The sequence below is a fragment of the Embiotoca jacksoni genome, unplaced genomic scaffold (assembly GCF_022577435.1).
Source record: "Embiotoca jacksoni isolate LCO1_2020_lvr unplaced genomic scaffold, fEmbJac1.0.p SCAF_3, whole genome shotgun sequence".
Taxonomy (NCBI): domain Eukaryota; kingdom Metazoa; phylum Chordata; class Actinopteri; family Embiotocidae; genus Embiotoca; species Embiotoca jacksoni.
Window position 1 is genome coordinate 15,203,593 of NW_027185381.1, and position 13,401 is coordinate 15,216,993.

Consider the following 13,401-nt stretch of genomic DNA (forward strand, 5'->3'; position numbering starts at 1 on the left):
CTTGCAAAAGAAAGTAATTGACAAATTTAATTTAAATGTATGCATGAGTTGGTGAGATTCAGTCTGTGGAATCCACGAATGTCTGTACATTTCACAGCAATCCATTTGAGAATGAGATTGCCATCTTTAGAGACATGCAGCAAGTGCGATTAAAATAAATAAATTAAAAAAAAAAACAGGAAATACATTCAAAAAAATAAACAAAGTTGCTATTTAGATGAATCTTTCTGAGATCGGGGTCAAACTGGTCCCAAGACGTTCATTTCGGGTCTCAGATCAACCGCAGATGCCACACAGAGGGCCCTCGTTATGAAGGAAAAGGTTAAACCACAACAGTCTGGTGAAAAGAAAAAAAATGAAACATCGTAATCTCATCATTGAGACTGAAACATGTCTATTTTTTTCAGTCTATTAATCTGTATGTTTATTCAGGCTACTGTTCCTACATTTATTTTTACAATCAATGCTGCACAGCTTTCATATTTTCTAAAATAAGATGCCCACGAACCCTTTAAATTGCGTCTCGTCAATCCGAGTCTCTTTGACAGAATAATTGGCTCAGACATAACAGGGAGGGGAGAGTAGTAGTTATAGTACATGGAGCTAAAAGCTGAAATCACACCTCCCCTCTGATCCGAGTGGCTTACCGTCCTTTCAAGTGTAGAACAAAGTCTGACCTTTCGCATCAGGTTACAGTGTATGTGGTGAGGTGTCATTGTCATCACTGCGACACACACATAGAGTTTGTGGTCCACAAGCACAGAAAGGAATCATGTTTTCCATTCCTCGACTCTTTTCTCCACTGCAGCTGTATCCATGGAAGCACAAATCAGGTCAGGAAAACATATCAGCACAAGGAAACGCATATCAAATCACGAGTGAGGAGAGAATGAGTAAGTGTGATTTTATAGTGCATCCATAATAACATTACAGCATATTACAATCAGAGCTGGGACATGAGTCAGGCAAGAGTCAGGTTTCTCCATGTATCAAGTCCGAAGTCATCAAATTATGGCTATAAATAGCATGTTGTGTAACTGCCATCCCCGTTCAAAGTTATTCAAACCAGATAATATCTGTATTGGTTTTAGATTTCAGTTTTATATTATTTTATACATCGAATTGAGGCGGCTCCACACAGTCCTATCTGCCCCGGCTCTAAATGAAGTAGCTTCTCAATCCCTTCATGCATAGATGTACATTTTGGTATGCGTGTTTATGTAAGGATATATAACGACCTGGGCATCTGTGAATTCGTCACCATCTTAAACATTGGGTATCTTTTGCATGTTCGGGACATGCAAGTGTGAAAAACATATTTATCCCCAGTAAAATAAAGACTATCTATCTCTTGCAATAACAGTTCTTAATATTCCTTGAAATGCTTTTGATTTTCCTCGACCCTAAATCTTGTACAGAGTGTCAGAAAATATGTAAAATAAATGTTCCAACTTTGTACATCTTCTTTTTATTAACTTGAATATTTGCACCAAAAGGACTTCACATGCTTGATTCTGCTCAAATATTTAGCAGCATCTACAGTATTAATACGGGCCACATGTGTGAGGCTCAGTGCAGCTCTATGATCTTTCTCTGTACACAAGTCCAAGGCTGGGATTTATCACAGAGCTGAGAGGCACAGGGAGGAGTGTGTGCTTGCATTTCTCGAGGGGCATGTTCCATTAATCCTGATTGCTATCTTGGTACTATCAAAGTAAGAGCTTCTCTCTGCGTACAGTTGAAAAATGTTGATTAGCTCAATTTCAACTGCATTTTCTGATGCAGTATCTGCAACAGGCTTCGTCACGACTGATACAAGTGCTTCACGGGATCTTGTGTCCTTGCGTCGTTGCTTACAAAGGGAAAGGCGATATCGTCCCAAAATATCTCCGTAAATGTTCGACAGGCCGAACATAAGTGACCTACTTAATATATTTTTTGTAGCTTAGTCAGATAATTCACTCAGAATCTGCTGGAAACAATTATTCTATTTTTCTAAGCTCCAAAGCCAAAGGGATAGTAATGACAATTAGACTAACAACTATTGGATGTCTATGAAGTCTCACAACACAATAACAGGCCTACCCCCAAAAATTGATTTACTAAACATGTTGTCTGTTTTTGCCAGCTTCTACATATTTGGTGTGAGATTTTCTTCAAACCGCATAATGTCCTGCAAAAATAAGCGCATTCCCATCAGCCCCATTTACATGTTGAATTTAATGCGAATTAATAACATGCTAACCAGTCAGGCTTAGATAATAAACACGGTATTTGTTTTTTTTTTTACCCGCTGAGCGTTAACTTGTGATTATTTTTTATTGAACGCAATTTAGCATGGTGACGTTTGCATTCTGCACAAAGAGTAAAATTGCTTCAAGTATCGCACCAATGTAGAGACTATTTTGAGCCGGTGATGCCTTGACTTGTACTGATAGAGAACTCCGAGGAATACGGGATTCGAGCAGCTGTAGTCAGAGATTGGCAACTGGACTGCATGTCCTTTGTCGGGCGCAATTTAACCTTTGTTGTCCCACTTCTAGTTTTCCATTTCGCATGCAGGAGAACACACAAAATCACACCATAACCTTCAGATTACACACTGGCTTCAGTTGCTGTAATCTGCTGACAGATCTGCTTGCGTCTGGAGGCTGCGAACGCAGTTAACAACCAATCGAGCCGACTGTGAACAAACAAACAAATCAGCTCCCATCTCTCGAGACTGTATATTCTTGATAACCATTAAAGCATCAGAATAAGAACACCGATTTGAGGTAGCTTGCCATCATAAGCATCTTTTTGAATTGAAAAGGTCCTTCCATAGCCAGCTTTTGTCCGTCCCACCAATGCCAAATCATCTTCAAGGTTACATTTCAGTCTCGAGGTATAAAGGGTCCATCGCCGTGTCTTTATCTGGCCTTTGATCAGGAGCCGCTTGCCAAAGGAAAAGGGCTGACAAGAGCTCCTCCATGTATGGCAGCTTTGTGAGCCATGTGATATGAGAGATAGATGCTTGTTCTCTGCTACCGTCTTCGTTGTCGATCAAGTCCTCTATCATGTTTTCATCAGCCTTGTTGGACCTCACCATTCAGCAATGCTTCGCTTGATCTTCACTGTCCGCAACTTGGCTGTGTCAGTAAAGTGTACAATGCAACTGGAGGTTAAGATGTAGCTTGTAATGTCCAGAACTGAAGATGAATCGATATGTATGGTAATATTAATATATCTGTTATCTGCCTTTATGGAAAATAGCTCATTTCTTTATCACTTTTTTTTTTAATCCTTGGTGTTTCTCTGGCAGGACATAATGCTGAATCACTTGCAAACGCCAAGTTTTCGCGTGCTCATGTGAGCACCAGCACATGAGCACAGTTTTCGCAAGCAAATAACTTCTCCTTTGAAAGACGCCTCTGAGAACATCTGCATGGGAACATCTGGGAATGGCAGGAAACTCGGCGTCTCAGCGTGACGTGCGATGAATGTTTTTCAAGTACTTCAGAGGGATGAGCAGAGCGCTGAGCCCTGGAACCTCCAAACCCTGACAGAATTTATGCAGTCCAGCAGCAAGTGGTTTTCATTACCCATGTTATATTCCAAACAAATTGCTGTATTGGGCTCGCAGCTGGGGTCATCTTTGTCTCCTGGCATAATTACTGTTATTTTGTGTTTTCACAATATGTCCACAGCATTGTTCCAGTTGTTGTGAACACTTGGTGTGATGTGACTTAACTGAAAACAGCGGAGAAGGATTTTCATAGCATTAACACTCGCTACAGTCTGCATACTTTCATTATCCTCCCTTTTATTTCACAAAAATCCCAAAAGCCCTCGCGTGGAATAAAACTACAGACTGAGACGTCTAATGACAGGAATCCCCAACCAGCATGAGAGGGCATTCCAGCTCCGGTTGAAAAGCCATTCAGTTTTTAAGTGTTCATCTGGCAGTGAGGAGCCACAAATTATGTGCCATGAATTATGGTATAAATTGTGCCAGAGACTGGAGAGATCTTCACCTGGTCTGACACAGCTGTTTTGCATACAGCTCTGCAGCCAACATCAAAAGGCAGGATTTTGTGTTAAAGCCTTGAGAATGTCTTAAGGACAGAATAGAGAACAGGAAAATGGCCTCTTTCAGTGATTTCAAAAACTGTGAGTCTAAATTGTTTAATTTTGGCACCTCCAAGCAAGTGGAAAAGAATGATACAAGAAAATCAGTCTTTCTCCTTGAAATGAATTATTTTTCTAGTCCCTTAATTCAAAGTATATTTCAGAGATTTTACACCTAATTACATCCTATAATGAAATTCATTTAAATTTATATTGCGGATTCCTCGGTTTACTGTCATTGAAAGGTATATATTGTGCCGTTCAACTCATTTGCGCTTTCATGCTTTCCACCATACTCTAAAGCTTCTGCAGCTGACACTGTCATGAGACACGTTCGAAAGGAGGTTGCAAATAAAAGGTTATTTTCCTCAGCACTGCAGGTGTAATGTACGAGGAGAGTACTCAGAGCCTATATCGAGCCTCCTGTAAGCGCCTTGTTGTGCGTCTTCCTGCTCAGTTGAGTTGCATCCAGAGATTTAGAGTAGCATGTCCAAACCATTATCCCGTCTTCATCCGTGCCTGTCTCACTGCATTATTTTTCCCTGACAGCATTTTCCATTGTCCTCTGCAGCTACCAAAGAAACAATGGCTTGCAAGTTAATGTGAGTGACAACACCGGTAATATCACCGAAGAAAACATACAGTGGAACTTTTTCAAATGTCATCTGAAATGTTGACACACAGTAACAATATAAAAAAAAAAAAAAAAAAAAAAAAAAAAAACCTTCTTGAATCAGTTCTGAAAGGTAGTTTTAGCGCGTAAAGGACTAAACCTCAATCCAGAATTCTGATCGACTGTCAGTGTCTCCTCACATTTAGAAACATTAAATTATATTGTTCAACTACTAAACAGAGTTGAGGGCCAAAGATGAGCTCCCCAGTTAAATGAATAAAGTAGCATTACCGTAAACCATCCGTCCATCTTACAAACGGCTTAAGACTATATTTTCTCCCTACCGTGTTTCATCAATTTGTCTCTATATGTATGTTCTGTAGGACAACATGTAAAGAAACCCAGAGATAAAACTGTCATTGTAATGTTTGAAAGAAGACTTAAATGTCAACAGTATTGTTATCTCCTATTTGTTAGTATTATGAGTCTCCTGCAATATGTTACTCAACACATTTAAATATTGAAAATAATGGACTGGTGAGGACTGATGACGTTATGCATTCATGCAATTTTCGTAAAAGATGCTGGCAATTTCAACGCATTATGCAGAATTGGACTATTTTGATTTTAATCTATGAAGGCTGCAAAATTTTAGTTTTCTTGAATTTCTCAAATATAAAAGACACTATTAAAAATGTAAAATCTCAAATTTTTAAATTTTTTGTAAAAAAAAAAAGTTTTTACCTTGTTTAAAATTCATGTTTTGTATATTTGTGCTGAATCTACTGTTTTCTTTAATTTCACAAGGATAACACGAAGTGTCTTGTAAGTTAAACACAGATACGCTCATTGACCACTTTGTTAGGTACACCTGCGCACAGTAATGTAATGCAATGTAATAATCTACTTGATTATGTCTATATTATCAAGATTATCTTGATCTTTTTTGATGCTTTTACAGAGGAACTAATTCAGCTCTGTTTCACCATTAAGATCATTGGTCGTGTGTTAAGTTGTTGAATTGAGCAGCAAACGATTTGTGTGTACTGTGTACCAAATTAAGTAGCCAGTGAGTAAATACAAGTAAATTTAAACAAAGATGTAATAATTGAATTCACACAGTATAGAGAATATAGTACTTGAATGCCTTATTAATGTTTCAACTACAGAAAAACCCTAAACATTTTCACTTTCTCATTTCAAATTCTTTACTGTCACAATTCACTGTTGAGCAGCCACCGCTAAAGGTTGTAAACGGTTATCTATACTGAGACACAGTGTTAAGACTGAGTAACATATGAACAAAGAATTATTCCAAGCAATAGAGTACATCAATGCTACCATGCTTATTGTGCGATAGGTACGCCTCGGGCATTGACAACATGTGAAAAGTGAAGTCGAGGAAACTCACGACTGGCCCAAACAATCATTCAGTGTAGACTACGTTGACATTCTGAGACTAATTCCTGATGTCTGATTGGTGTCACAAACACTCAAGAGGCAACAATAACGAGAAACTGTGTAACTTTGCTCTCTTCATAGTCTGTCTGTGTAGTTTGACTACAGCCATCCCTCGAATGAAGACCCCTCAGTGTCGGGTGGAATTTAAAACAGGTGCTGCACAATTGGTTCCTCCACAGCGGGGGAGAAAGAAAAACAGCCACCCCTGCAGGAACATAACTGACAGAACATCACATTCTCCAGCCAGCTGTGTTTTCAGTCCAGGGGTTAACACACAGCATCTGTACATTATATAAAATGCATTTTCATTCAGCTGACTCAGTGCTTTTAAAAAAAAAAAGTTGCACTCTGTTTAGGGCAGCAAATATTTTCTGTTTTCTCTGTTGGATTAGTTTTCATATTTTGATGTAAGACAAAAATAATATTCTGATGAAAACAAATATAACAATCTTGGTTTATTCTTTGACACCTTGTGTGTTCTTCGAGTGGCGCGGAGCATCTGGCATGGATTTGACAGTCAGGCTAGAGATTCAAAGTGAAGGGTTTTTAATTGAATCCACTCCCAAGTCTGCGAGACTGAAATGACTTTTGGCAAGAATCCTCAAACACATACTCATGTTGCTGTGTCATGTGACCTCGCTCTTGGATTGAGATGGTTTTCCCCGGGTTTTTTTTTTTTTCACTCCTGTGTAAAATGAATGCGGTCTTCTCATGTCGAAGTATAAAAAGTGAAAATCTCTTTAAGCAGATATGATTGTCTCAACAAAAACAGAGCTTGAGTAATTTAGATTTGCTGTCAAACAAAAAATGTCAAACACTCTGTGTGCAGTAGATAATGGTGTATTTTATGGAAACACTACTTGTGGTTTTGATTTGTTTTCAAATCTTGAATGCCACAGTCCAGCCCTGACCATAGCGCATACCGGCACAACACTGAACCTACTGCTGTGCAACAATACGCACATTCACATCCCCACAGACAGCAAATTGCTTCTCTCATTCCCCACCACGCCCTGCCTTCGTTCTCAGCCACCTGCAAAACAAACTGTGCTGGAAATTTCACTACAAATTACCCTGTGTCTGCCAAATCCCCCCGGGAGCGGGGGAAATCAAAACCCTGGATCTCCCTGCCCCCCACAGAAACGGAGCTTATAGCCTCACTCACACACACACCATATATCTTGACTGCGTTTTGGTTCATAAACTAACAATCATGTTTATATTTCTCAATGACATACATTATATCTAGTTTGTTACATTCTTTTTAGCGAATTTTAAAGTTACAATTTCTACCTGTGTGTTTTGATTAAGTTGTTTTGGCATTAAAATTGGAGACGAGCTTAGAGAAAACTGTAACCCCCACCAAAAAAGATCAAATTAAAATGTTTGTAGGTGAAGCACACAAACCATATAAAGGTTCCCAGTTTATTTTTTTGGACAACACACCTAACAAACCCAAACACCTGTGGGTTTCAAGTCAACATGACATTGTGAAACTCTGCCTCCCTTGCTACTAAGAAAGAGTGAAAACTGAGACCTGTTTCGCTTCATGGGAAAATCAAAGGAAGGCACATACCTTAGCAGTGAATAATGATCAACAGCATAAAGCCAACAGCGTTTACATTGTTAGTGCCACAGTGCCTCCTGGTGACGGCTCTGCGCAAGTCCAAAAGGACTGGAATGTCAGAAAGAGAGTGAGTCAATGGCCGGTGTGCCAGAGAGATGAGTGGTGAAAGCTCCTTGGAAAAAGGATTAGGACTGTTTATGTTGGCCAAGTGGCCCGCTGCCAGCTGCTCAAGTGTGCAAACTTCTTAAAGCTGCAGAGCTTCGGTTTGGCCATGAATCTTTTCACTCTATTTACCCTCCTCCCAGACTTTACGGATGGTTGTGCTTTGTTCAGGAGGAAAGCACCGTCCACTTCAACCCCCCCCATCTCAATGAAAGCAATCCCCAAAAATATGCTGGATTCAAAACCAGCTTTTCTGGGACACCAACTCCCCAAAACACACCCATGCACAAATGCTTTAATACACCAGTAGATTCACTTCTTTTCACCTTAAACGTACGAGCAAACACGATGTGTTTCAGTGGCATTTAAAAAAAAAAAAAAAAAAAAAAAAAAAAAAAAAAAATATATATATATATATATATATATATATATACACACACACACATATATATCAACAGTAGGATGAGGCTCAGGCTGGGAGCTGGCTGGGTGCCAGAGCTTTGCGGCCTGGAGCAAGATCAGAGCAGGGTTCGTGAGCTGTCGTTATGAAATGAGGGTTTCAGGTCATGGCAGCCTCCACAGCAACACAGCAAAACTCACACTTTTCTTGAGCCTTGGAAAATGCTAATATAACTTGTTTTTACCCCCTCGCTCATATTGACAATAGGACAGCTGTTTGAAGTCGAGCACTTATACATGCATACGGAATTTATGTCTGACATATTCACAAATTTACTAATCCATAGAGCTGTCCCTGTCCGTTTCTATAGCTACAGCGTTTTAAAAGGTCTCTTGGTGGAGTGTGATTTTTTTGGGGGGGGGGGGGGGGCTTTGAACGTAGGGTACAAATTGTCACATTACACTGAATATCTATGGGCCACACACTGAACTTCCTATTAGTTGTAGCTCTGTAGATCTGGTGCTGACTTTGTGCTTTGAGCTCTGCATGGAGGGAGAAACCAAACAAAACAATCTGTTTTTGTAAACCTTTTAACAGTAAGTACAGAGTGTCCAGACTGGAAAATAAATAGGACTATGTCACATCTCTGCGACTGGCCAGACATTTTATTTTTGCATAAACTCCCGACTAGGTAGTAGGCTCAATTACTCCATAAATTAGTATATGAAGCTACTGATATTTAAAGTGTGCTAGACCTCAATCATGAGTCTTTTGAGGTTACATCAACACATGTGCAAACCTCGTTTACGGATGTAGCATAAAGACTCAAACTAGATGTAAATGTACAAATGTAAATACATTTTAAGAATTCAAATCATGTTAAATAAAAAAAAAAAAAAATCATAAAATCATCCAGCATTTAGTTCCACTCAGCAGCTGTTTAGAAATAAAGACTGGCCCCTTCTAATAGATGCTGCCATCTTTTGGTATATCATGGTATTGCATGTAGTAAAATAATTTCTAAAATACTGCACACTACAGCTCAACATAGTACAAGAATATTTGTCTGCATATTTGCGGTCAATGCAAGCCAGTCTTATTCCAGTGTTGATGTACAATTGCATAAAATAATCCTGTAGGAAAAAAGAAGTCCCAACATGACACAGACACGTTAACATGTCAGAGAATACTTTATAGAGGCAGTCGCACTTGAAATTCTACATTCAAAACTGGAACATGCTGAATAAAATGATTCTTGCACACATCAGTTTCCCATCTAAAAAGGGTTTACAAAATTGACTGAAAAATGTGAAAACATGACACAATATTCCAGTTTCCTTAAATTAAAATACTTAGGACATTGCCGAAGTGCCCAAGCGACATAAATTTACCACCCGTCATGGTGAACCCAGGTTGTGCAAATACAAAATTTGACAGTGAACGTTTAAGGCACTTGTTGAGGCACATAATTCTGGGAGCTTACATGTGCGTAAATGCCATTTTCAAAATGCATCACCTCGTACAGCAAGATGATATGAACACATACAATGTATAAAGTATATTGCACCACATAGTTACTGTAAACAAACTCACACTTTTGGCATTATAAGGCCCAGGAAAAAGGCAATGAGGTGCAAACGTTAAAGCGCACAAACAATGCTGAAATCCCATTTACAAACAGCTTAACCTCAGATGGTTTGGGTAGCAGTAACCCAAAGCATCTCCCATTTTATTCATTCTAGGACAGCGTTTTAAAATCTTTAACTGTAGTGGGATATATATTTAAAAAATGCAGCCGATACATACATAATACTAACATGATGATGTGTTGACGATGGCATCAGGCTTTGATGGAAAGAGAGCTGGTGATAAAATCTACACAAAAAGCTCGCACAGTGGCTTTTTTTTTTTTTTTTTTTTTTTTGCCTCCAGACAAATGTATTTTTCTAGTCACAATTATAATTCAGGTTTTCTAATGCGAGAAGATTCAAGAAACAAATCCAATCTAGTCAAGCACCAGAGAAACCGTAATGCTATCAAACAAGACTTTCCAAAAATGAAAGGATCAGGGATGCACACTGGTGCACACAGTGTTATTGCACTTGAGTTAAAATATTGAGTAATTTGGCTGATTTTCATTTACTGCCAAGACGACGAACACAACAGTTTTGAAGGTGTTCCTGGTGTTCTGAGACTCAAACCTGCACTATCCTGGTTCAGGTGTCAAGGCTCAGGTCCCGGTGAAGCCTGTCCCCGAGGTGTTAAAAGAGTTTATGGATGACGGTAAAATACCGCTTCCATCTGTTGGTGGAACTACTCCGTTATCTTTTGTTTTGAAATAAATGACGTAGAATAATGGCAGGGCGATACCTATGAGGAGCATGGCGACTACGGCGTTCCACCACTGGATTCCCCAGTCCGCACCGTGACCGATCAGACGCTGTCCTCTGAAACCAAACTTTTGTGGGTTCTCGGAGTTATCCAAGAAATCCTTGTCCTGATCAGCTGTGGTCTGAATCAACTTGTCGATATTGTTGTCCACCTCCATTAAAAAGTCTGTGACCTCCTGTAGGTGTGGCTGGGCACCGGCTCTGTCCTGAGACTCCACTGGTGTGGCCGATGAATGAGGCCTTTCTTCTTGAGGATCACTTGGGTCTGAGAGCGTCTCTGTTAAAAAGCTGTGTTTCTGAACTGGTATTTTGATGGATTTCAGTGCAAACAGATCTTGTTCTTGCATGAGGTTGTTCACCCGCTTTAAATCGGACACCTGTGAACAGAAATGAGAATAAAGATACACTCATGTCGACACTTAATGAAGAATAAAGTCTAAAATAAAATACAAATTCTTTACCTTACAGCCATATTGCAGTGCGAGCTTGTTGAGATTATCACCATCTAGAACCTCCCGCTCCAGCAGCTGCATATTCCCCAGTATGTCCTGCTTCTGATCCTGGAAAGGCCTCATCTCCATGACATTGAACTCTTCGTCGTCGGAGGATGCTGCATACTCGTTCGGCCTCCTGTTGAACATATACACCTGGCCATCTGCGCTGGCGTGAACATCCACCGGGGCCTGGAAAGCCCGCGGACCGGGGTCCCCCCTCCACATGACGAAACGCCAACCTTTAAATGTTACGGTTCCAACGTTAAAGCAACGATACAACAAATATCAACACAAAGGGGTTTTATTACATTTAAATCTGATCAATACACTCCCTAACCCCATTGCCAAATATCCACAGGTTGAAGCTGAGGTTTTTTTTAATCTTCTTTTTTTTTTATTGAATCTTTTCCAAAAAAAATTTAAGTTAATTTATTTACGTTTTCCACTCTCTTTTTCCTGCCATTTATCATATTATATTAGTATTATCATATTGGTTTTAATTGGTTATCGCTGTCTTCTCCTTTGTATCTTCTTTTAAATACTACACTATATAATCTCTTCGTTTTTATCCTGTATTGTGTGTGTTGTTTTTGTGCAGGAATTAGGAAAGGGGGAAGGTGAACAAAAAAAAAAGATAAAAAAATTGTGACCTGTACACCCAGCATCGTATTTGTTGTTATGCTTTTTACCAATAAACACTAGACCGAAAAAAAAAGAATAATATACTGAACGGTCATATACCTTATCTAACGTTTTTTTTTTTTTTTTAATGACAGCTTTATTAATTTTTCAGATTATTTTTCATACATTTTATGTTCCGTGAATTCAATGTCTCCAACATTTTTTTTTTTTGTGTGATAAACTTGCAGGATTAAATGCTCCTTTATGGATTGAGAAAATGATCCTGCCGCTTACGCTTTGATCGATTATTTAAGAACCCTCTTGGATCAGCAGCAAAATGCGTCATCACTAAGAATGTTCCCGAGCTTGTTTACGAAAAACCAACGAAATCATTGGCTGACGCGCATTCGCGCTGCCATGGTAACCTATTGTAACCAGCGTGCCCGCGTTCGGTTCCGTGTTGCGTTCACAAGACGAAACAAACCGTAGTTCACTTGCAGCTCCCTTTGAGGGCGCCTCGGTGCGGGGTGTCCAGTCCGAGTGAGAATCGTAGCTTCCAGTAAAGTCTAAACAGCCCAAAGCAAACAATCAAACACCCCCCCCCCCCTGATCACTTAACAGCTTAAATGTGTTCATATTTCAACGCCAGCTAAACATACTTTGCTAAAAAAAAAAACAACAAAAAAAAAACAGTTCTGGGTTTCTGCCAGCAAAGTCTCATATTTCAAACTATATTTAACTTATTGCGTTTTAAAAAGAAGGTTTGACAAAAAAAATAAATAAATAACACGGACGGTTTGAAGAGAAACGTGGGTCGTATGTTGTACTACCAATAAAAATTAAAAATAAAAACCCTTGTAAATTTGTCCGGAGCTCACCAAGGGGTACCTGAAGGCAGCACCGACTCGAGCTAACAGGCTAACGGTAGCTAATGCTAAGCGGGCTGACGTTCACCGACGAGTGGACTTCAGCACCCAGTTTGCGTTTCAAACGCCCCTTACAGGAAATACACTTTCAACAAAGCTTTTAAATTAAGACCGCGCTGTTTCAACTAGTTACCTTATCCAAATGCTTTGGCAACGGTGACGCTAAAAAGCCACCGCCTCCCCAACTTGACTTGTTAGCATTGTACGGTAGCATGGATGGCAGTAGCTACTGGTTAGCCTTCTTCTTCTTCGTGCTTTTAAAAATGTGTTCGGTAGAAAGAAAAACATGCCACAGCGCCACCCATCGCTCTGGAACGGGACATACTATGAACAAGAAGGTTTTTTTTATTTTTTTATTTTATAAAACTCTTGGGAAAAACCCTTGATTGATGTGACGTCATAAAATATTCGACAGTGCTGATTAGAAGAGGCCGACGTTTTATTGTTGTCATTTGGGGTTTTGTTGTAATCATCTGTAAACATGCGATACTTGTTTACATGCCGAGTTTGTATTCACACACAAAAGTTACATTTTCCTTTTTTTTTTTTTTTTTTTTTAAATTCGTGTCACTGTTGTGGTCTTAAATCTGACACATGACTGATGTGCAGTATCAAACTGATGTGACTGATTCATTAATTGAACTCCCAGTGGTGGAAGAT

At 39.4% G+C, this 13,401-nt stretch overlaps 1 protein-coding gene across 1 annotated transcript; it reads right to left on the reverse strand.

The window, feature by feature from the left end:
- Positions 1–8,727: 8,727 nt before the first annotated feature.
- lysmd4 (LysM, putative peptidoglycan-binding, domain containing 4) lies at positions 8,728–12,967 on the reverse strand. The gene is made up of 3 exons (XM_069163349.1): positions 12,875–12,967; positions 11,162–11,433; positions 8,728–11,077 (listed from the first exon to the last, which is right to left on the reverse strand). The coding sequence occupies exons 2-3, from the start codon at positions 11,417–11,419 to the stop codon at positions 10,541–10,543; spliced, it is 795 nt and encodes a 264-aa protein (XP_069019450.1). The 5' UTR covers positions 11,420–11,433; positions 12,875–12,967; the 3' UTR covers positions 8,728–10,540.
- Positions 12,968–13,401: the final 434 nt, after the last annotated feature.